The sequence below is a fragment of the Hypoxylon fragiforme genome, assembly GCF_022984875.1.
Source record: "Hypoxylon fragiforme strain CBS 206.31 chromosome Unknown GGS25scaffold_8, whole genome shotgun sequence".
NCBI classification, from domain to species: Eukaryota; Fungi; Ascomycota; class Sordariomycetes; order Xylariales; family Hypoxylaceae; genus Hypoxylon; species Hypoxylon fragiforme.
This window is the reverse complement of record NW_026054763.1, coordinates 1,943,939-1,968,648: the sequence shown is the minus strand read 5'-3', so window position 1 is coordinate 1,968,648 and position 24,710 is coordinate 1,943,939. Positions and strand designations below refer to the sequence as shown.

At 47.2% G+C, this 24,710-nt stretch overlaps 5 protein-coding genes across 5 annotated transcripts; 2 read left to right on the top strand and 3 right to left on the bottom strand.

Moving 5' to 3' along the window:
* Positions 1-347: 347 nt before the first annotated feature.
* Positions 348-2,941, bottom strand: GGS25DRAFT_504135 (uncharacterized protein). Its single transcript, XM_049262110.1, has 3 exons — positions 2,549-2,941; positions 2,422-2,461; positions 348-2,266 (listed from the first exon to the last, which is right to left on the bottom strand). Exons 1-3 carry the CDS (start codon positions 2,768-2,770, stop codon positions 585-587), a joined length of 1,944 nt encoding a protein of 647 aa, XP_049113987.1. The 5' UTR covers positions 2,771-2,941; the 3' UTR covers positions 348-584.
* Positions 2,942-4,975: 2,034 nt separating this feature from the next.
* Positions 4,976-7,248, top strand: GGS25DRAFT_524715 (kinase-like protein; the record flags this gene model as incomplete). The annotated part of the gene is made up of 3 exons (XM_049264657.1): positions 4,976-5,021; positions 5,119-5,574; positions 5,627-7,248. 3 exons carry the CDS (start codon positions 4,976-4,978, stop codon positions 7,246-7,248), a joined length of 2,124 nt encoding a protein of 707 aa, XP_049113986.1.
* Positions 7,249-8,232: 984 nt separating this feature from the next.
* Positions 8,233-9,448, bottom strand: GGS25DRAFT_420332 (uncharacterized protein). Its single transcript, XM_049258555.1, has 5 exons — positions 9,196-9,448; positions 9,048-9,086; positions 8,853-8,930; positions 8,621-8,735; positions 8,233-8,462 (listed from the first exon to the last, which is right to left on the bottom strand). Exons 1-5 carry the CDS (start codon positions 9,334-9,336, stop codon positions 8,392-8,394), a joined length of 444 nt encoding a protein of 147 aa, XP_049113985.1. The 5' UTR covers positions 9,337-9,448; the 3' UTR covers positions 8,233-8,391.
* A 1,341-nt stretch (positions 9,449-10,789) lies between these two features.
* On the bottom strand, positions 10,790-12,409 carry GGS25DRAFT_420355 (uncharacterized protein). Its single transcript, XM_049258556.1, has one exon. It carries the CDS (start codon positions 11,810-11,812, stop codon positions 10,955-10,957), a length of 858 nt encoding a protein of 285 aa, XP_049113984.1. The 5' UTR covers positions 11,813-12,409; the 3' UTR covers positions 10,790-10,954.
* A 3,676-nt stretch (positions 12,410-16,085) lies between these two features.
* GGS25DRAFT_515565 (uncharacterized protein) lies at positions 16,086-24,140 on the top strand (the record flags this gene model as incomplete). Its single annotated transcript, XM_049263095.1, has 3 exons — positions 16,086-16,136; positions 16,795-18,067; positions 18,121-24,140. The coding sequence occupies 3 exons, from the start codon at positions 16,086-16,088 to the stop codon at positions 24,138-24,140; spliced, it is 7,344 nt and encodes a 2,447-aa protein (XP_049113983.1).
* Between the last annotated feature and the right edge of the window lie 570 nt (positions 24,141-24,710).

Genomic DNA, 24,710 nt, shown 5'->3' with positions numbered 1-24,710 from the left:
GTGGGTAAATCGTATTTGTGCGCGTGGCTCATATACTACCTACTTATACGATATCTGGGCTTTAGTCATGATCATATTGAACTGGCATCCCGAGACCGCAACGTAGGCTGCGTAAAAAGGGGGGAAACTTCTACCGGCTGGCCTTGATTCATGAGACGATAATAACTTGACCGTTCGAATAATAGTTCTACTCGTGGTAAGAAGCGTAAGTAGAGCATGGAAAGTTACCTAGGTAGGTTGAGGAGTCAACTGCAAGATGAAGTGACACACGCAGTTGAAATAAGCTTGAGACAACGGATATCGTGTCTCGAAACGCTGCAGTGCCAAGAAAGTGAAGAAAAACATGGATGAGATCAGGGGTAGGGGTCGACTGTTGACTGGGTATAGCTACCTACTGTCACTCCTGGAAGGGTTATGGGGCAGCTAAGAGCTTTCTAAACGCCTCATCCTAGAACTGAATTATGCCTGCTAGTTAGGTATGCATTTGGATGAGATTACTAGGAACCTCAAAGAGTGACCAGAACTAAAGGAGAAAATTGGCCCAATATGCTAATAGGGGCCTATATTTCTAATGCGATGAATCTCTATGCGTCTAGTTTCAGCTTTTCTAGCATCTGATCGATCTTTTGTAGTAGGATCTGATAGTTTATAGCGTCGGACGCAAACTCGTCCTCCACAAGCTTTCCATCAAGGGTTCGAACCACACCTACAGGACCAGTCGTAGACTCTGCTACATCTGCCTTGGCAGAAGAGACCGCCTTGGTGTTGTCCGCCTCAGCAGTACCATTCACATTGTCTTCACTTATAGAAAGGTTGTTAACCTGCGAGGTTAGCAGCGCCTCATCTATCTTCTTGCTAGTTTCGTCATCGTCGTCCATCATCTCGTCCAATCCGGCATCTTCGAACCGTAGTCTGAAGCGCTCGGAAAGGTAATACCGGATATCGTCTAGAAGCTCAATCGTGTCCGTCTCCTCTCTCGTCTTAAGTCTAGAGGCGCTTTCCTGGATCAGCTCGGTGAATTCCTCTTCGTCGATGTAATATTCCAGACGATACGCGAGGTATCGGGCAGCGAACTCCTCCAGCCGCTGAACCCGCAAGTCCCAGGCCGCATGTATGACATCGTACACATTGATAGGCTCGACCTCAACTTCCACAGCGTCGTCCTCGCCTTCATAATTATGTGTTCGGTCGATCAGAACATTGTTGTTGCCGCTCCCTAATGTGCTGATGGCGACCGCAGCTTTCGTCTTTAGTTTGTCCAGGAAGAGCATATCGGATATATATAGTAGATCTAGACCCAACTCAAGCGGGCATTCGACCTTTTCAGTGTATAAAAACGCCAATATGATCTCAAGAACCTCTGGCAGACAATCAATCTTGATTATATGTAGGTGTTCTGATGCTTGAGCCTCACGAAATGGACCAGAAAACATGGTTTCGAAATACGGGGAGCGAATTAGCATTGCCTTGTGTGCTGGATACAATGTTGATTTCCTGTACTTCTTGGCACCGTTCTGTTTTGACGATTCAACACCTGGGCCGATAGGGATTCCACCTGATTCTTCTTGTTCGTCAGAATCGTCTTCATCGCTACCTGCTTCGTCGGCTCGTAGTAGGCAATCCGCAAATATGGAGTTGTCATGTGGCCATTTCACGTCGTGAACTTTTCGGCTATCAACAACAATCTTATTTCCGAGCACATTGTCTTGGAAAAAGCCCTGGACTTGTTCTTGAGCTCGGTTGACTTCATCCTGATGTCTTTGTCGTGCCAATCGTCGATCACCACCCGAAAGAATGGCCTCCCATAGGTGGTCAACCTCCAACTGTTTGCTGATCTTATCAACCCCAGTTAAAACGTCGTCCTCGGTGCTGCTACTTCGGACATCGACCAAATCTCTCGGAATATCGCCTAGGTATAGATACCTGAGGACAACTTCAAATGATTCAATGGGTTTGGACTGGGGTAACTTCCATGTTTCCGTCTCGGGGGCTTCGGTGAGTTTCCTCCGGAAGTATGGCGACCTGGCAGAGAGAAGGAACTTGTGAAGCTCAAATGACTTTGACCCTGCCACCAAGGTTATATCAGACGTCTTTGGCGTTTCCCGGGTAAGCAAACTACTGATATGCGCTGCCCATGGTTGCAAGGGATCTGTAGATTTTGAGTAGTCGTACTTGAGCAATAGGCTCCGAATCTTGTCGTTCAGAGCATTGTAGATACATCGTTCTCCTTGGAATGTATCTCGTTCTGCTAAAGCGCCCGACTCAACTATATTGCTCAGAATTAGTTGTTGTTTCGCGCCAGCTAGGATGCCAAGAATATCATCCCGGAGCCTAACACAGGGTTACAAGAGAGAACTCATTTGACGACCCTGTATTGGCCTATCTATGGAAAAAAAAACCTCATCCAAATAGGACACCTACGCAGTAGCTCGACTAGCTCGTAATGACCACAGAGACTTGCCTAGGTCAGACGATTGTCAGCCACCCTGGATGTTTAGGCGCAAGATATATACCTAGGTAGGTAGGTAGGTAGACAAGCTCAACTCACAATGATGAGTGGAGTGTAGTCGAACTCATCTTTGCCATTTATATTGACACCGGCAGAGATTAACTCCTGAGTTCGCTTGAGATCCCCTCGTCTGCAAGCTTGTAACAGTTCATTGAACTCGTTGCTTAGATCGAGCGGATTGTCATCGCGGAGTACACCACTCTTGACCAATTCCATGTCATCTTTCAATTTGGCTTCTAGCTCATGCTTTCGAAGAACCATGATTGATATTATAGGTACCTACCTAGGTACGTAGAGACTTGGATATATGATTAAGAAACAGGTACCTAGGTTTGTAGCTGGACTCCTGGAGATGTTATCCAAAGAATCATTGATGCTTCGTTAGATTCAATGCTATCATGAAGTCCGATAACCCCGAAAAAGCATCGATGTGGTTGGCGCTTATCTCAGCAAGCTCAGACTAGGAGGACGGTTTTGCTTTGTACCTTTTGCGCCACAGCACTTTTTAGCCAATCAGACCCCAGACCTACCCCTCCCACGCAAAACCGTTTCCTAGTCTGAGGCACGAAGGTGATCGTTTGTATTGAGCGTCCCCAACGGCAAATATTAAAAATATTAAAATAACCATTACAATCGAGAAATAAGCATTTAAATTTACTCCAATTCAGATAATTAAGCCATTGCGAATTCAATACGATTTTTTTGGTATTTTTACGGGTTTTAATTGTTGGTATATTCCACAAAGTTACATAAGTATCGTCACTCCCATCAGTTGCCACATCAAATTTACTTACGCGATACGCCAAATAGTTTTCCACCATAATAACGGATAAACAATCGTCTTTTTATAGCCTGTCCAGGCTACGAGAATAGTATCGTTATCGCTATAACCAAATACAACGCGTTGAGACGAAATACAACGCGTTGAGACGAAATACAACGCGTTGAGACGAAATACAGCGCGTTGAACCCTTCTAAGATAGCACATACCGTACCATCAATCCAGTCAAGCCATTCAAAGAGCCAAGCTCTTAAATGACAATACAAATACACTCGGGGCTAGAAAGGGCAATTATTCAGCTATTATCAAAGTTTGAAATTAATTGGGGCATTATTGGTTGAATGGTTACCGAGTGTCAATATAAAGGTGAAAAGTCGTGATTTTTACCTCTTGAATCAAATAATACATCAACATCACGCCAGAGAAATCAGAAAAAATGCTAACGGGCTTTAGAATATCTATTACTAGCCCTAAGAGCTTGTTTGAAATGGATAGGGTCTTTCGTTGCTTCGCTGTCGCTTAGTAGGGGTAGTTATTGGATTGTTGTTGGGAACGCTCCCAATTTGCTAATTACGTATAATTTACTTGCACCCTTACTATAACACAAAAAAAGTTGATACAGAGTTTATAATATGGTATATCTACCTCCGACATTTTACAAATTAAGAATATCTATTTTATTTATTTAGTTATGAAGTGTTTTGTTGAAAGGTCGATTTTTTTTGTATGGTGGTTGTGGGGGGCACAGCCAAAAATTCACCTTCGTGTCTTAGACTTGAATTTTTGACACGACACGCACAGCCCCACAGATACATTGGCACGGTCCATGTCTGTGGTGGCTGTGCGTGTGTGGCGTAAAAAATTTCAAGTCTAAGCTCGCTAAGATAAGTTGGCGCACACTGTGACCTTTGTAAGCAGCACTGCGGTTTAAGTGCATACTACTAACTAACACAGGATTAGTTCACATTCAATATGCACGCTAATAAACTCAGGCAATGTGGTATGTCATTTGTGATGATAAAAAGTTAAAAAGTGGTAACATCACGTGGTAGTAGACGGAAGGGGAGCCCGCCGTTTAGGGTACTTGCAGGTGTACGTACCTACATATGTGAGTAATTCGCTCGGGAACACCAATGACACGGTGCAGACGACATCGTCTCCAGAGCAATTTAGTAAAGAAGCAACACCAATCAATTTTATTTATCGATAAGAATCTCCAACGGTATTAAGCTTAAACTGGACTAGCCTAGGGTAGTGGTATCCACTGTGCCCCACTTAGAGCTAGACAGTTGCTGTGGTCACGGCAGGTTTGTTGACCAAAGAAGCAGTAACCAGTCAAGCGCAGTTTGTTAGGTAAGGATCGTGGGTACCAGGTACACATGGACTACCATTTCTTGTGAATCTTTTCACGCCCTAACCTAACCTTAGCAATCTAATAAACTTTACCTGCCAATACCTGCCAACCCCGGACCTCGTCTTCAAACTTTCTTTTCCTACCCAAACCTACCTGCACCTACCTACCGCAACGTCGAAATAGCCTCTGTTAGGCTTTTTTTTTTCATCAGTTCTTCTAATTGTTCATTTTTTTCATCTTTAAACTTTTTAGCTAACTACTCGCCTACCCGTCTCGTCTATGGCTGAGCATTAGTCTGACAAGCTTAAAATTGCTGTGCACTTAATTCATCATGTCGGATTCCATCAGTAGTCAGTACGAGGTACTGGAGAAGATAGGTAAGCACTTAAATATCTACCGTCTATTGTCGCCCGTGTGCCACCACTTCCATACCTACAGGGGCTGATTATTAACCTTTAACGTTCGCGAATGCAGGCCATGGCTCGTTCGGAATTATTCGCAAGGTCCGAAGGAAGACGGACGGCAAGGTCCTCTGTCGAAAGGAGATCAGCTATTTGAAGATGTCCCAAAAGGAACGTGAACAATTACACGCCGAGTTCCAAATCCTGTCGACTCTCCGACATCCCAATATCGTCGGTTACTATCACCGCGAACACCTCAAGCAAACCCAAGATTTACACTTGTACATGGAGTACTGTGGCAATGGCGATCTCGGCCGAATCATTCGAGGTCTCATCCAGCGCAAAGAGTATGCCGAAGAGGCATTCGTCTGGGAGATATTCGCACAGCTGGTCACCGCTCTTTACCGATGCCACTATGGAATAGACCCTCCAGAAGTTGGGAAGAATGTGTTAGAGATAGGCCATGCTGGCAAGAAGGTGCCGCATGGAGCTGTAACGATCCTTCACCGAGACCTAAAGCCTGAAAATGGTACGTGAAGTATATGAACCCTATTAAAGTTTTCGCTAATAATTATGCGCAGTCTTCCTCGGCGAAAATAACTCTGTTAAGCTTGGCGACTTTGGTCTTTCCAAGATGATCCAATCGCACGACTTTGCATCGACCTACGTTGGTACACCTTTCTACATGTCTCCCGAGATATGCGCCGCAGAGCGATACACACTCAAGTCTGACATCTGGTCGTTGGGATGCATCATCTATGAGCTTTGCGCTAGAGAACCTCCCTTCAACGCGAAGACACACTTCCAGCTCGTGCAGAAGATAAAGGAGGGAAAAGTTCAGACACTACCCAAGGTATATTCTGGAGAACTTATGGCTGTCATTAGAGATTGTCTGACAGTTAATCCTGACATGCGACCTGATACCGCGAAGTTGCTCAACCTCCCTGTTGTGCGATTGATGCGCAAGGAACGAGAGGCTGTAGAATTCAAAAGAGATCTAGAAGCGAAGAGTGACCTTGTTGATATAAAATTGAAGCAATTAGATCAAAAGATGGCCAGCATTGAAGCCGAGAAGGTGTACTTTGAACAAAAACTCGAAGCACAATTGCGGCGAGAGTGGGAGGTCAAGGCACGATTAGAGATTGATCGCCTTGTGAACGGAGAGATAGCACTGCTTCGGCGGCGTTTTGATGCTGAGGTCGACGCTCGAGTTCAAGAAGAATTACAGAAGAAGAGGGTTTCATTTGGACCGATCGAAACACAAGAGTTCAGGTCATCATCGGCATCCAAATCGGATTTTCCACGATCTGCTGCTACAAGTGTTGACAGCGAGTTCCCTTCCACTACAGATATCACCGAATTCTCAGTCGACTCGCCTGAAGAAATTGCGCCTCTTAAGCAGAATTCGCGCATGCCCTTCGGCCGAGCTCAGACTATGTTTGAGCGCAACCTCGCTACCCCATCGGCAATGGACGTCGATATGTCATCGCCATCGCCTATGGCAATTGCCTCTTTATCCCTATCACCTCGTCGTAATGGTCCTATTAAGGCCCCGACATCACGTAAACCCTCCATATTTGATCAAGATCAGGATCATGACGAATCCTCTTACAGGGTAGATTCCATGGAATCCGATTCCGAAGACGACGATACTCCACCCATCCCATCACCGTGTCGCCCCCCGCGAATAAACAAAAACCCCTTTGGTCCCCAGCGACCTATTCTCACAACTACTAAGACGGCCCCCATGAACCGTCTCCGGACCCAAGGCGCACTAGGCACTGCTAAGCCAGCCCCATCTCTACCTGCATCCGCCCCTGAGCCTCAAGTCCGCTCTCAACCTAGTAACGGTGCTCTCCGAGAGAAAGCGAACACTCCCAACCGAAGATTGAGCAAGATTCCTTCTGTTGCAAATCTAGGCGCACAAAACGGAGAAAATGGCATGCAGCGAACCTCATCGCTTAAGAAGGAACACGACCAGGCATTTACTAAGGTCATTGTAAAGAACAATATCAAGGGTCGCTCCCTGGTCGAACTTCAGCAAGCACGAGCCGGCGGGCGACCGGTCGAGAGCACGACTGCTAGTCCCAAGCGTAGCTTTAAAGACCGGGCATTCGCCGAGCCTGCTGTTTGGGATCCGGAGAAGGACGAGATGCCCAGTCCTTTCCTGGTGCGCAAGAAGCAGCCCGTGGCTCGAGTATGAGCCCATGAGAAAGACCCAACCCCTCTCTATTCTTCCGGGTGGACGGATGAATGTATTGATGACACTCACGAGACATATTACACATAAACATACATGCACACGCTTGACAGCATCACTTGTCACTCACACATACGCACATACGCACATACCTTTTTCTTTTGTTTCCTCCCTATCTTAAAGGAAGGAGATGGTGGTCTTATTTTAATCTGGAAAGGGGCGGCTGGAGGTAATGACGTTGGGTCCTCTGTTTCACAATGCATATTTCCTCTCTAACGCGACGCGTTAATAAAAAATTTCCCCGCCACATCAACAACAACAACAATGGCATGAACTGGTTACAGGCACAGGAGAGGCGTTTGTCCACACCCCCCCCTTACCCCCCGTTTTTAGAGAGTTTCGGCGTACCTGGATCTGGCTTTGACTTTGAGAACCGAGAAGATCATGGCTACCGAACTTCCACCAACGAATGTGTATAGTCGATTGCGAAATGTGACTATACTCTTATGAATTCTTTACCTACTTAATGGAACGAACTGATGGAACCCTGCGTGTGATTGGTCTGATTTGTTTATCGAGGTATGTATGTATGTCGTCGTGTGTCTTCTGTCTTGTGCGTCCAAGTTCGTGTTTGCCTCGTCGTACATGAAATCGATACGTCTGGACGACGCCATGATAATGATAGTGATGGGGAGGTGGTTGCTGTGATCATGGATGAGTCCGAATGTCTTGTGGCTTCTTTCCGAGAACCGAAAAAAGACAAAAACAAAAACAAAAACAACGCAAAACTTCCTCAAAACTGAATTCATCGTGTTGTTGCTGTGATGATTGTAATGGAACCTCCTAGGTTACATACCTCCTAAGTAGATAGATCCCTTCTCGGCTGTAGATTTTCCCCCCCCCTCCAGCTAATAATATCCAGGGGGGCTGAGCCCAAGTTTGCTTGCTTTACTGGGGTTGTGTCCCCCCCCTATTGTAAAGACTTTCCCTCCCCAGCCGCTTAACCCCTTAACCCCCAGCGCCACGGTAAAAGGGAGGTGTTGGCAACGCCGAACCTAAAAAAAAAAAAAAAAGAAAAGAAGAAGAAAAGAAAGTGTTTCGGTATACATAAATGGAAATGGTAGGGAGGTAGATGGCAGCTCTTTCTTAGTTGTCGTCGCAAAAGTACAGAAATTGGTCATTCTGATCCGTGGGTGTGTTGGCGGACTGGCATTGCTCTATGCGACAGCCACGTTAGCTTTTCTAGCTTTTCTTGTGTCGTGTGAGTTGGGAAAGGTGGCGCTTGTTATTATGTAGGTAGACAGGGGCCGGTCTATGCTGTGTAATGTAATGAGAAGGAGGGAGGGGAGGGGAGGGGAGGGGATGGAGATCGCACCCTGCTGCTTGTCACAGTCCCCGACCTTGAAGTCGGCGCCGCCCTTGTTGGAGAGGTCGGCGCAGTCGTTGTGTTGGTCGGAGCAGACTTTGTTCACGGCGTCATTGAAGCTGGACTGAATTTTATCCGGCCGTTAGTGTTAGTTAGTTGGTCCATCACGACGACCTGGGCACCTAATGGCAATAGACAAATCCCTAGGTAGGTGGTGGAGAGGCGTGGTGGTAAAACTCACGTAGGTCTCTTGGTCATGTCGTCCGCCTACGGATTTAAACGGCCTTTTGTCGCTGTCGCTGCCGTCGTTCAGCACAATCTATACCATCAGGTGCGTTCTCGTTAGCCAAGCTGTATGTATGCACTTAATCAACCCCCGCCGGGTTCTATTACCCCTTCCCCGGGTTCTGTGTGGTACGTGTAGGGGGGAGCCAACCTGCGCTGCATCTTGGTCACCCAGTGACCCGTTGAACTGCTGTGTAATACGTTAGTTGCACCTGGTATATATGTATTTCTCGACGACATTGAGAGGCGTGTATGTATGGATGTATGGATGCATGCATTGCATATGTGCAACCACTCACCTGGAAGTTCGCCGACGACTGCTGTCGTACGAATATCGTCGTCTGCAAGTCCCGCCGGATCTCCTTGATCACCTCGCCCCCAAGCACGCCGACGGCCAGCCCTGCCAGTAGTAGGGATGAGGCGCCCCAGGGCTTCTTCATTGTTTTTATCTGATTTGATCGCCGTTGTCCTTGTTTCCTTTCGTCGTTTGTTTCTGTGGGGACCAGCCAGCTAGCCTTGACGGATAATAATAGTACTTAAGCCTAGGTTGGGTAGTTAGGACTTTCGCATGAACAAGGGAAAGCTTGACTTTTTGTATCACGTCTGACTGAACCTAGAAAAAGATAAGCAGGAATAGATTCGAGGAATAGATAGGTCAGTTAGTATGGACTCTTGTAAAGCCCTCACATTCCCATCTATCAGCCCAACCAACCCATTTCTCCGTTTCAAGAAGAATAAAAAGGAGGATTTGGGGGGGGGTTTTTTTATTCACGACGCCGCTATACGTCGGACACAAAAAAAACCAAAACAAGAAAAAAGATGGGATAATAAGACGACATAACTAATCGTTCAAAACGCGGGGGGGAATTGTCTGTTGGCTCCGTCTGTTGGCTCCGGTGCCCAGGGCTGGTAGATGCGGTGCTGAAACGATCCTGAGACCGGACACGTCCCACCTCGGCAGGTCACTATTATTGTGATCAGTATATGTTAGGCACACACATAAGGACTTGCCTACATACCAATAGTGAATTATGCTGATATAATAGTCATCATCAATAGATGGATGTCAGACCCTAGTTAGACATGTAAGTAAAGCTTTCAAAAAGTATATAAAGTGTTAATAGCAGCATTGAAGCCCAGACTTAGGTATAGAGGTCGCGTGACTGAACCGTATACGTCCACGCGACCACCTAGATACCTAGTATTATGTCAGGCAAGTGTAGTAAGCTGTGTCGATGAGAAGAGAAGATTGAAGGATAAGACCTTCAATGTTGGCTAGAGACGTTCTTAAATACTGGCCACAGTGCGTCGCACTTTCCTTTCTGGCGTACCTGTTCACCATCTCTACCAAGATCGCGGCATGGCCCGAACACAGTCCGTCGAAGCTTAAAAAGAAGAGTCGGGATAGTTCCACATCTCAAGGTTCGATAGATCCCTCTCAAAGTATATGCTTTATTACTCTACCAATCTCATGGTAACAAGGCGGGCCGGCCCTAAACTCAATGTTAAGGTTCTAGGTTAGGTTAGTGTATTAGTCGACTTCAGCCTCAACTCTAAGTAGGTACTCCCATTATAGACAGACGGATACAGAGATTGGTAAATTCATTCTGTTTAGTTTATATGCAGGGTTTCTAACAGAATTGAATAAGGAAGCTGGTATTATGAAGCTGTGTACAAAAATCGCCCTTACCCCCTTAACAGGTCTCTCAGCTAACGTAGACTGGGACATTGAGCCTTCCTCTCCTTCCTCTCCTTCCTTCCTTGCTCTGCCGCCGAGTCTATCCGTTGCTCAAACTCGCGTTAACTAGTTTCTCGTTGATAACCGCCCGCCTGCCTGTGATGATGATCTTTTTATGGTATGATTCGTAATTGGAAATCTTCGGGCGATTTGTTTTCTCTATTCCTTAGGATGCTGGCTTATGTGATAGGGGATGAAACAAGATGATGACGATGATGCCATGCAAATTACTTCCTCTCAACTCCGACGCCGGCGGGCCCAAAATAATGCCGCATAATCAGTGAGAGATGAGAAAAAATGCCGGGAACTTGTCCCGGCGTTTAGAAGTTAGAAGCAGCATTTGTTTGCGTTGGCGCATGGTAGCTCTCGAGTGTGCTCTGGAACGGGCTGCGACCGGCGGTGCTACCACTGGGCTCAGTCTTCTCCGCAGTACCGGGACCACCAAATCCATCACCATAGCTAACCAACTCCTCACTCTCTTCCTGGTTGCGTCTCTTGCTTCGAAGTCTCCAGAACAGAACACCGGCAGCGGCGAGAACAATTGCGCCACCAACACCGACGCAAACGCCGATGACCGTCTTCTTAGTACCATCATCAATTCCTGTAGCTTTGTTTGTGGAGGCAGCATCGGGGGTGGGAGTAGATATAACAACACTAGATGATGAAGTCACTAAGGTCTGGCCGGCTGAATCTGTAGTGGTGATTACAGTGAAAAAGGTAGACGTAGATGGTGCTAGGGTCGTAGTTGGGGAGTCGCTGGTAGTGCTTTCGCCGCTGCCACTGCCATCGCTAGTCGTCGATGTTGCGGACGTCGCTGTAGTGGTAGTTGGTGCGTTGGTATCGGCAGTTGACGTAGTGGGTCCAGGGTTGGTGGTTGTAGAGGTCGAGGTAGGGCGAGTTGTGGTCGCGCTTGTGGTGGACTCGCGAGTAGAAGTTGAGGTTGCCTGCTGGGTAGTAGATGTGGATGACGGCGCGTCAGTAGTTGTCGAACTCGCTTCCGTAGTAGTGGCAGGGTTCAGTGGGTTTGCGGATGTGAGGCCCCCAAGTCCAATGGTAGTCGAATCATCTTGCCTCTTGACCTCATGATGGCCCTGTTCATTGTTGAGCCAAGCTACTCCAGTGACGGAGGTCACCGAAAGCGCCATCATAAGCAAATTGATGACCCGCGTCGGATACATGGTGATTGATGGTTGTTTCAAGGTTGCGAAAATACAAGAATGGGTCAATAGTGAAGAAAGTCGTGTTATATGGATGAAACCGTCCCTCCCTTCCTTTTGAGGCTCTGGATAGCTGGGTAGGAAGTTTGTTTTGTGAGACGTAGATTGGTGGCGATGGGACGTGCCAATCTTAAATCTATAGCACCGTCTACCAAACCCGCAAACCTAGATTCTGTTGATCGATACACCGACTGCGCGACCCAGTAATTACCTAGGTAGGTACACTTGTATATCTGGCGCTCGTGGGGAATAGGGGAACGAGTGAGAATAAAAAGTGAGAAGTGAGAATAAAAGTGAGTGAGAGAGTGAGAGACAAGCGTATGTAATAGTGGAGGTAGAGTTTAACGAGGGCCTCCAAAGGAAAAACAAACGCAGTTCGATATAATGTGTATTAGGAAAAGGATACAATAGGATGCTTTTTGGGATCGAATGAGGGAAAGAAACGAATGACCAAAGTAAGATGTGAAGAATCTGACGAAGGGCCCAGATTCTAGTGTAAGTAGAAGGAGAGAGACTTGCTTGGCGGGTGCTTTGAAGGTATGGTTACATTAACTTCGTATTTTTGCACAAAGATGCGCAATTAAGAAGGCTCGCGCATAATTATATTTAATCAAAGACCCAATCATAAGCCAACAAAGGTAAGGGGCAAGTGGACCAAGTGACCAAGTGGGGGCTTTCCAGTTTCTTAGACAACAGACTATACAAGTTGGTACAAACCGATACATTTACTTACCTGTGGACCCTATCTGAACTTCCTCAACGGTGAGTGATAGGGTCGTATATATTCGTACTTAGGCTAGTACCTGATGTATTTCCACATTTTGTTGAATAGCGCTAATGAATTTATTCTGCACTAATTTCCAATCTTCTTCATTGGCGACTAGTCCCAGTTTGTAATTCTTATTAACGCGCTGTAGATTTCATATGGATCAATTACTAAATACATATTTCAATCATTGAAATGGTATGGTTTACATATCCTTAGTGGTCTCCATCATCCATCATTGATCGATCGTATGCCGTAGTGTACATATGTAGTCTTGAAGGTATAGCAAGTTACAGTTGCAGTACCAACAGCAAAGCCCATAATCGATGACCCGAACCTGCCGGACTCACTTACCTTATGTAGCGTGATGTACATACATGATGCGCCGCATATTAACTGGGAAGTTACATACAGGGTACATAAATAAGTAGGGTACCTAAAAATAGAGACTTTTAGAAGCTCAGTCCTTCAGTCTTTCAGCCTTGAACAATGCGACAACAATAGACGTGATAGCAGAACCACGAGGTAATAAGCAATTCAATTGAATAAATTTTTTTTTTTTGCCTCGGCAGCACCTGTCTTGAATGATTTAGGTAACTATGTATGTCGACAGCGTGTTCAGTGTTGCGTACCTTAGGTAGGTATGTAGTGGATGAGTAAGCCTCTATCCGTGCTTGACAGCCCTAATTCCTAAATCCACTTATCGGTGATCATCAGGGCACTACTCCTAGTAGTGGGCATAAATTATTCAAGTTAGGGTCTTCCTCAAGGGTCTGGTCCGAAACTCAAGGGAACAGCCACATAGCCACAATGAAAGGACTTGGTCAAGTTGGTTTAGCGCCTTTGGAGACGGCGATGATGAATGATCAAAGTCGTAGAGTTACACTCCAACGTCAGTCATTGTCGATCCAACAACGTTGCATTTTACTGATGTTGTCAGGCCAAGAATTATGCTCGGAGGCACGGAGGCAGATCCATCCATAGCCTATGATCACTCTATCTGCAATTGCAAACACCACATTTCTATGTATGAGACAACGGTATTCCCGTATGACAATGCTCCAAACACTCGTGACTATGTTAATTTGCAACACAGGATCATGTTCTAAAACACCATCACGCATACAGTAGACATATACTACATAGTGTAACACTTAGATGCACGACCATGCTTAATGAATTGTAAAAGGAGAATAAAACTACTTGTTATATAATTGCGCACGTCGCCTTGTTACCCACAACCTCATTCACGGGTTACTTAGGTATAACTATATCTACCTACCTAACCTAGATGCCTACATACCCAGGTAGTTGATGCCAAGAGTAATTATCAGATGCCAGCCTGTACATAATAATTCCAATGAATCGCTCATAAGGTTCGCATATCTCGCCTTACGGGACATTCAAGTCCTAATCAAGGGGGCTTGACCAGATCGATCTAGAACTTCAGCCCGTGGCGTTTCTTCTAACGTATCCGTGCAATACACAATCATCCGTGCCCCGAGGTTCCGGCCTGTGCCTGGAATTCGGGTCTTATTTTTCATCCACTTTACCGTGAACCCGATCCCTCCGAGACTGTTTCGCCCTGCCCTATCTTTAAATAAAGTTGTTTCGCTTGAACAGTTGAACCCTTTTCGGCGCTTTGTATTGGGTAATAAATTAGATGGTAAGTTATCAGATGCTTTAGTACGGATGATGAATCTTTAATCGCAAACCTTCTTCACTTAGCATCTTTGCCGTTGTTTTTGCAACAGTGGCTCGATTTATAATTTTATTTGAGCCGCTACCGTCTGTACTAAACTCGGTCTACGCGCTTGAGTTTGACTACTGATCTAGGTGCTTCACAGGGGAAATACGTATTTCCACCTTGAGATAAACCCATCTGGCTGGTCATAAGAGCGATTACCTGTACTCACCATTGTGCTATTGATGTCTTCACGAGTAAGCGAGGGATGACATAGACTACCAGGGATTGAACTAGAGGTAGCCACGTGGTGAACTACCTTCCCCAAATGCCCAACCGTTTCATGCAATGTTGACCTCCAGAAATACATATACTATGTATTTCAATGGCTAGCAACAATTGAGTTCTCGGGGAAGAAAGGGGGATGCAATAATATGACGTTATTGTATACAAAGTGATTGTTCTCTAGGAACAGAATTGCCAATGTTATTCGACTTGCTTTTTTGAAATATACCGCAATACCACCAAGAATAGTGTGTTTCGAGATGCTTTATTCTTTCAGCATCAGACTGCAATTACATGTGTGCACGATGTCGGGGATGTAAGGTGAATCGTGGGAAGACACCTGTTTTCGTATAGCTATAACTAATACTAGGCATATAAAAAAACGAGAGATTGGGCAACTCATAGGTGTCAAATCAATTTGGGTTGGAACTCTTGCATCGCCAGCTATGTGCTCCTACTATGTTATTGGGTTAGGTCTCTTCTCATCAAATGATATGCTTCCGCCAGACTTGTTAGGAACCAAGGAACATATAAACATATAATAAGATAGACTGCATATATGGTGGTTATGGAGCCAGCTATATCAACCATATCACCCCAGCCTATGAATTGCCGTGTAGCCTTAAAGGTCTTCAAAGTGGGACAGCTTTACACTTGGCATTGTTCTTTTCATCATACCTAGTAGAAGTATGGGCAGGCCTGAGCAGGTATGTAGCATTGAAGGAACCCTGGCAATGAACGACCGAATTGCTACTGCACACACGTGTCTTTTGTATTGGAAGTAGTAATTGATAAGATGATTCAATGTAAGCATTGTATCACATTGATATTTATGTACCTACGTAGGTAGGATGTATGTACATAGTTCAATGTTGTTTGTGATTATAACATCGTAACCTGAGTAGAGATAGGTAGAGACGAAATGCGAAAATGCATGTGTACTACATAGTACTATGTACGTGTAGGTAGGTATGCATTAGCCAAGGTCAATTTGATGTTGTCAAAGAGCTTGCGTCATCGTATAACAATTTAGGTTTAAATTTCAACGATTCTGACAGTTTAACGTTGGTAGATGCATCATTAGTAGGTTGGTACCTACCTAAGTATATCTTATATTTAGGAAAGAATGGATCATTGGAAAAGGGGTAAAAAGGCAAAAGCCAAACAAAAAAAAGAGAAAAGGTAAAAAAAAAAAAAAAGAAGAGAGGGGAAAAGAAAAAGCAAAAGTTGAAATATAAATAATTCGTTGGTATTCTTCCAGCCCCAATTGTGAATCTGTTAATCCTTCACTGCAGCGAAGCATTTTAGATTTTCGTGAGATGAGATGTTCAATGACAACTAAGAAAGCGCGAACCAGCGTGGCAGGTGTGGGTATTCCAAGGTGATGGGAGTGCCTAGTACTAGGTACAGGGCATATCCATTTAATTATGGGCGAGGGGAAGCGCTATGCGAGTCCACATAACTCGACATAAGAAGTTGGTAACGTTGTTAGGTACTTAATGCACGTGCCAATACACGCAAAATATTGGTTGAAACGGCGACGGTTGAATGTATTTTATATCTTATCCAATTTAGCACTAGACTAGATCTTTAATAGCAATTTCCATAAACAGGCAATCCTGGACAATTTTTGAACAACTTGGGTTTTTTTTCCTCACAAGTGACAACCAAGGGGAATTAAGCTGGTTAGTAGTCCGAAGCTCTCCATCGCGTCTTTTACCAATCTCAAGTCCATCTTGAAATCACTCCTTCTATTAACTTGGTTTCACCGTTGATAGTGACAAGCCAACGTGAAGCCGATGGAGAGTTGTGTATTTTTACCATTCTTTTAATTCTTTTTTCCCACTCTTTTTTTATATTTTTTTATTCCGATCGTCGATCGTCTCGTCCCCGTTGAGCCTTCCATTTTCTTTTGACGCACTGAACGCGTCGCGACGAGTACCCACGCCCTGTTCAAGTACCGCAACTTTTACCCCTTAGTTGGCCCACGACCGATTTCAATCATTATCGGGGCCGCGAAAGGAGGCGCACGGTAACGCAAGAGTAAACATTCTGGAGATCCAGCAGCAGGCGATCCGTGCTTCGTCTGCGCTGATCTCGTCGTGGTAGGCACTCATTCCGGAACCCCCGTCGTCCATATCTTGTTTGAATCGTAGCATCTCAACGAACTTTTAGGCTAATTTGCACTTTCCTTTAAGTTCTTTAAAGACGCTGTCTTCAACGTCGTCGACCCCTCCTCGTGCCTCTGCACAGGACGGCACTGGAGCTTCGCCATCTCGTCTCAATTCGACGAGATCATCTCCTGTATCGAGTGCTTCCACGATCGACGACGACGGTGAGTCGTCTCCGGTGCTCCCACCGCTCCCGGCCCCCAAGCTACCGGGACGGGTATCCGAATATCTTAGGACGCCGCCTTCTAATCGCAGCACCGAAAGGGATTCGCAATACGTCACCGCTAGCTGGGGTTCACCGTACCCAGAAGCTGATAGCGACCATTTTCGCCGACTGAGCTTCAGTAGCGAGACTTCAGAAGATTCTCCGTTGCATCAGCTCGAGATTAATACCCCTTTCCTCCGCCCGGCTCCGTTGATCGCAACAACTGAGTCTGAACGCCCTTCTTCATCTCTTTCTGGTACTGCCGCCGTGCTTGCGAATCGTGCCCGACGCCCTCCACGGGGGATCACGGAAGATTGGATCCGGCAACATACCACTAGTGACCTAACTTCTGAACACCGTCACTGGCTCAGTGACGGGACCGACGATAGTGAGCCCTCTTCAGTGAGAAGCTCCATTACAGGCGAAGACGTGAGTTGGTTTGACGAATCCGATCCTAGGACCCCACGGCCTCCGCGATTACGAGCCATTCCTCATCCTTCTCGAGTCCCTAGCCAGGTGTCTCGACATCTACCACGGAAACGGTCCAGCAACGAGACCTTGAAACAGGCAGTTTTGAACCGACGTGTCGTTAGCAGAACCTCCAATATGGACGCGCTTGAAGTAGAAAGAAGCGGTCAGGATGCTGCTAGCATCCACACCATAGAGTCTCTGTCAGAGGCAGCAACAAGAACAGATACCCCTAGAAGTGATCAATTGAGTGCGAATGGATCAGTAACAACAGGATTTCACGAACCTCCAGCTACGCCCGCAAAACCCGCGAAAGTCGTTACGGGACGCACACCCCGCCCTAAGAAGAAAGTACCATGGAAAGGGAAGAACATATTGGTATGTTTACCGTGGGATGAGGAACGAGGTCAGCCTGGTAAAGGACCAATACCTCTAGGTGCAACAGAGGTGAAATCAATGCTGCGATCCTGGGAAGAGTTGGGGTACAATATTCGTGGTTTTGACTTGGAAGGAGCTCACGCTCCTTTGGATCCCCTCGATACTTATTCACAAAGTAGAGGCGAATGGCCTGATTCCGAAGATGTTACCCATGAACGATCCCAACATCAATATCAGGTGACGCTTCCGGATTTGAACGGTGTGTTTGCTTGCAATCCCTCTGTCATGGAAACTTTACTAATAGCAATACAGCGTGGAAAAACTACGTCAATGAACTGCAGGAGGCTAAGCTCAGGGCGCTTGGTGTGTCCTTCGGCGATGATGAAGCTGGCCCTGCATCCTCCATATCTCCGGTGGCGTCGAACATGAGTCGGCAAACTTCAAATCAATACCCCCAGTTGCCATTCTCTCCGCCTTTACCGGCAACTTCAACTGGTAGCAATGGGCAGGCATTCGCTTTCCCGCCTCCTTTCCTTTCCGGCCATGGCTCATCCGCCCAAAGCCCTGCGATAGGCTCAATTCCCTCTCCGGCATCTTTCAATGGCATGCATGGCAAATTCAACCCTCGTGCATCGATTTCCATATCACCACATGAGCTTCCCTTCCATTTCGCACAACATTCGCCTCATGCTTGGTCTCCGCAAATGCTACTACATCAACAACTTGGCCGTAGTGGCTCACCTTCTCTCCTAAACCTGAACTCTCTAGTGTCGCCAAACTCGCCCTTTCAGCGTGATGGCATACCTTCGCCGGCTGGTGTTCATCAAAGACACCAGTCTTTACAGTTCCCAATGCTTCCGCATCAATTCCTTCATAGAGCGGACTCGGCTAGAGCATCGCCCCGGCTGCAAGAACTTCGCGAGGTTGAAGAAGAGACGCAAAGTAACCCGTATGAGGAGAAGAGCCCAGTCAAAACTTCAGAGCCCACCCAGCAGTTCATACGTCACAATGCCAGTGCTAGCCTCCAAAAGGAGATTGATGATGCTGAATATCATCTTGAAGAACAATTCCGTTCTCAGCTAGAGCACGAAGACTACAGCCCACATAATGAGTGTGAGAAAGCGGAGGAAGAGACGGTCCAAGAACAAGCAGAGCCGCCTTCTGCTTCGCATACGAGGGGACCCTCAGTACACTTTGGCAACTTTGGAAATGACTCTGATGAAGGACCCAAACTTCACCACCCACAACCTCATAGTCGCGGCCACTCTCTTTCTCAAGCAGCCTACTATGATGAGCAGACACGAGATAGTACTGATGAAGGGAGCAGCAATAAAAAGCAGCCAGCCGGTCTGAACATCGCTAATGGTGACAGCTCGTATGAAGTCGAGACAAATCCCAGCAATATAGGAACTCCAAGCCAATCTTTTGACATGGTAAACCAATTACATGAGAGGGCATTCTCGACGACAAACCCGTGGGCCAATGAGCGTTCTTCTGATAGCAAGGGAGCTTCTCGCCATACAAGCCATACTAGCAAGCCTTCTCTATCCAAGTTGAACGCTGGAGCAGCCGAGTTCAAATTTAACCCTAAGAGTAGTTTTACTCCTGGTCAATTTGTCTTTGGCGGCAACAATGCGCAGCCGACTACATTCCAGGCCCCGTCATTTACCCCGAATGCCCATTCTGCTACTTCGAGTCACTTCAGCGTGCCCTCAACATCGTCATCTTCTAAGCTTAAGATCAATGCTTCAGCGCCAGCATTCTCACCTCGTAAGGGAGAGTTCAACTTCTCTACCTCTGGGCCAAAGTTCAACCCTGTCGCTCCTACTTTCCAACCTCTAAAGTCATTTGCTTCATCTGTTACAAGTGGAGGGGCTTCTGGTAATGACAGCGCCGATACTCGCGCGGCTAGCATTTTTAGCAAGATTGATTTGAAGAGCGCGGAATTCGTTAAGCCTGTTAAGAGCTCAAAGGCTATTCCTATTCTGCGCCCACCTAGCCAACACTCTCCCGCCGTTCCATCCCCGGGCGCTGCTAATGAAGATTCCACCCGGACGAGGAAGAAGTTCAGAGAAGACCATGGCGATGGTGACGAGGTACCCATATTTGCTGAGCCTATACCAGAACCAGAGAATGCGCCTGAGACAGAAGCCAATACCCCTGTATCCGAAACAGCAGAGTCTGTAAAGGAGGATACCCTCGACGAAGAGAATCTTCCTGCGCATGAGAAGATAGAGGATGACGAAAATGCCAACGTAGGCGATACAACATTTGCTTCTACCATTCTGTCGGAATCAACAGATGGGAAGTTGCACTCGGAGTCGAACGATACGAAAGCCACAACAAGCCCTTCGGCAACTTCCCCTGACCAGGACAAGTCTAACTGGAAGCCTTTCGAATTTAGTAACCCGACAGAGATTCAGGACTTCAACAATGCTAGGCCATTTGGGGATGAGGAGCCTTCGTTTCACAAGGAGCACAAAAAGAGTCTTTCGGCTACCGCTCATCCTTTCGTGCCTGGGTCTTTTACATTCGGTGCTATCAATCCTATAGCTGCTCCGTTCGAGCCTGCAATCAAGACGCCGCCATTCCAGATGAGCGGACAAGAGGATGAATCCGTCGATGATCGTGCTGGCTCGCCTACCCCTGGGCCAGACCTACAACCTACTGCTGGACCTCAGCCTGAGCCGATCTTCAAGATTCAACCTACAATTTCGGTGCCTGTATCTCCTCTGCCTGCAAAGGGCCTTGGCGTGTCGCGATTCGCATCTCCCCCGCCTGCTCCAAAGGGCTTGAGAGCATCAAGATTTGCGACCACGCCTTCGCCACAACCGAACTCGGCCGAGCTGACTGTCTCTCAGCATGCTGCTACACCGTCTACACCGTCTCCGATGTCTCAGAAGACTTCGCATCTTCCTGATGCGTTGGTAAGTCCTCCATCAGACGCAGGCTCCGAGTCGAGAGGCGACAGTACCGAAAACCTCACGTTCAAACAGATTGACGAGGTGATGCATCACCTCAATAAACATGACCCCACAATGGGAGTTAATAGAAGCGGGACGCCTGCTGGGAGTCGCCTACCTAGCCCCAGCCCTATGCGGAACTCTGCAGTCGCCGCTATCGCAAAATCATCACAGGTACCGTCCCGAAGTGACGCACCGAGCCCAAGTCCTCGACAATACCTCACCTTACCCAAGCAAGCTTCGACTCCAAGATCATCAACGGAGTTGGAGGATCCCTTTGTTGATCCTCCACAGAGTGTTGTCTCGCAATCATTCGACGGTGCAGTTCATCGGCTTAATGCTGGAGAAAATCTTCCGGAAAGTGAATGGGATGATGCATTCAGTGCTAACGAGCAAGAAAAGCTTGAGCAACGTGTCCAGTACTTCGATGGGCGTGTTCACGATGTTGTCGGCAATCTCCTGGCTTCCAGACTTGATCCTCTCGAAAGGACTCTTGGCTCTATTGAGCATGTCTTGGGCGGCCTAGCTCGTAGAGCACCATCTACTCGACGTGACAGACGCAGTATATCTGCTGAGGTCCAAGAAAGTGATGCGGATGACGAAGACGATGACGAGCCTGTTCGTCGCTCGTCGAGCCCTAGAAGGGACAAGAAGATGGAACAGATTCGTATTGCTGTATTGGATGCTCTAAACCAGCAGCAAACCATGCGTACCCTTCAGGCTGCTCAACTAGAGTCCGTTGAACAGGATCCCGCCAAGGAAGACTTAACAATGGTTAAAGCCCTGGAGCAAATGAAGCAAGAGCTCAGCCAGACGTTGCGATCGGAATTCCGTGGTGAAGATATTCGGAACATGGTGGAAGAAGCAGTTGGATGCATTGTGATTCCACCACCTCAACCGCTTATCAAAGACGACGACGAAGCCAACGCTAAGTTGTCTGAAATGCAATCAAGAATGAAGGAGCTCGAGCAACGACTACGTACCGAAGAGAGCAGAAACGAAACTGAGCGCTCAAGAGTCCTCGAACTTGAGGAACGTCTCCGAACCGCAGACAGTAGATACGACAATGAAACGACAATGAGGCGTAGTGCCGAAGATCGAGCTGCTAAGGTTCAACAACAGTTAGAACAAGCAGAGACAAAGGTAGAGGTTGAAATCATGAACCGTAGCATTTTTGACCAACGGATCCATGACCTTGAGGATCGACTCAGACATCAGGAAAATAAGACCGAGAATGAGCTTTTGGGACGCAGAGGAGCCGAGGACAGACTTTCGGAGGTTCAGCGACTTCTCCGAATCTCTTCCGAGGAAGAAGATCGTCTGCGAGTTGTTGTCGAAGAGCGTGATCAGAAGATCAAGGACATTGAGGAGGCATCCAACAAGACCACCATGCGTGTTACCCTCCTCGAAGCCGCCCAGCTGAGCGCCGAACAAACACATACTGAGATTAAGAATCGTCTCGGCATCTCAGAAATCGAGCTTCGTGACGCCAAGCAGGAGGCTCACCACTGGCGCTCTGAGGCCGAGCATGCAAGAGAAGCGGCTCATCGCCAAGCCGATAGCATCGTCCAAACTATTAAAGAGAACAAGCATCTACACAAGCTAATCGATACCCTCAGCGTCCAGCTTGAAGAGAACGAGCGGATCAGGGATACTTGGCGAGCCAAGTTTGTGGCTCTACAGGATGATATGGCTCATGCTGCCCGCGAAATCACGGAGGAGAACTCCCGTCGCTCGAAGAAGGAGCAAGCCCTCCTTGCACGTCAAGAAGTACTCGATGCTAGACTCCAAGCTGAGGCGCGGACACGCGAACGTCTCGAAACTGAAATTGAAAGGTTGGAGAACGGCGAGCGCGCTGGTATGAGGGCCGTAAGCGAATGCAAGCGACTCGACGTGCTGCTCATCGAGCTTCGCAATGAGAATCATGCCCTCCACCAGAATGCCCTTCGGTACCAGAGAGAAATCCAACAAGCAAGAGAATCCGCGGCAGTCGAAGTGCAAAGGACACAAACTTCATTGCAAGCCGAGTTAAACGCTGCTAACAATGAAGTTAACGTTGTGCGTGAGGAGCTCGAGGAAGAGATTAGCAAGCTAAGAGCTCAAGTCGATCAGATCAAGATGGATGCCGACACTGCGAAGGCTCACCATGAGATGATGCTTGAGGAAGCCCAAACGTCGAAGCAGACCGAACTGGAAGAAGCAGAAAATGTGAGGCGAAGCGAGATCAGCGAACTGATTCGTAAGCACCAGAACGAGGTGGAAGATCTCCAGGCTCGGTACGAACGGCAAATAAGCAATGGCACCGAGGACGCACAGCGCACGGAGCAAAACCTTCTAGAGCGACTCAGCCTGTCAACTTCCAAGACTGAACACCTCCAAGACCGCGTTGCCCACCTAGAAGACAAGGTACAGATTGCACAAGAAGCCGCTAAGGCAGCAGCACAAGCGGCGTCACAAGCTTCAAAGTCTGTTTTGCCCGGGCCTGTTGGTCAGACCAAGCAGCTTGCAGAGGCGATGCAACTTCCCGAGAAGGTTTCCCCGCAAGCCCTCCGCGAGTCTATCATGGTCTTGCAGGAACAATTACAGGCTCGCGAACAACGAATCGAGGAGCTTGAGCACGTAGTCGCTAAGCTCGACCCAGATGCTGCTATCAAGATATCGAAGCGAGATGATGAGATCACGTGGCTGCGAGAGCTTCTCGCTGTAAGACACGGAGATCTTCAAGACATAATCAATGCGTTGTCAGCCGAATACTTGAACAGAGAAGCCGTGAAGGATGCAGCTATACGCTTGAAGGCCAACTTACAGATGGAAGAGCAAGAGCGAGAGCGCGCCATGAATGGTGGATCGGCCATAAACTTACCAAACATTGCCGCTACTATTCGAGGAGCCGCCACCCCTCGGGTCGCCCAAGCAGTCATGCCTTTTGCTACCGCATGGAGTAGTTGGCGAAAGTCAAGCCAACAACCTGCGCGTCACAATCTGTCCAGGGGTGTATCATTGTCTCCGGCACCGGCCAGAAACTCTACGCCATCGAAAATAAAGAACGCTCCTCAAGGTGGCTTCCTGTCCGGCCTCATGACTCCACCGGCATCTAGTGTTAGAAACACACCTCCACTGCAGCAACATCAGGCGCAACCGACCGCATTTGGCAACACTGGCCGTATCTACACTGCGGAAGAGTTTGCAAATAGATCTCGAGGTGTCTCGATGACTACCCGGCAAGCCGAAAAGATGCCCCGGACGAGCACCCCTCCTCTGCAACAAGACCGTCGCCAACCTGTTACTCCTCCGATGATGCAGTCCGGTGCATACGATTTGGACGCGCGCGTCGAGGATTTTGACGATGCTTCTTTCTTTGATAACTAAGGAGTAAATTTGAGGCTGCCTGTCTAGGTAGCCTTAGACCTCCCACTTCATTTTTTTACAGAACATTGGCAAGGCATTTGAGGAACAAAGTTGATGTTATATAGCTGGATGTGTGCTTTTCATACCATTTGTCCTTCTTTTCCCATGCTGCCGCTGCCATCGCAGCCGCCGCAATGCAATGTCTAGATTGATACCCCCAAACCCAAAATACCCCCTTTTCCATCACTTCTTTCTTTTCTCTTCGTTACATACCTTAGTTTACCATAATGACCGCACGGACGAATACCATTCATTTTTCTCTTGGCAGATTCAGATCAGATTGACGAATATGGGGTTTCAGGTCTCCGAGTTCAAGTTTGATTTGATTTGCATTCGAGAAGAGAGAATGAGAATGAAAAGAAAAAGAAGAGATTGATTAATTGACCAAATCACAAACCCCCCTTTCACTTCTTCGTATTTTTCCTTACTATTATTTGCTTACCTTTTTTTTCCTTTGTTCTCTCTGCATAGCCGGATTTGGTGTGAAGAGTGAAGGTTCGAGAGTTGGAAGGGAATCTATTCACTCGTTCG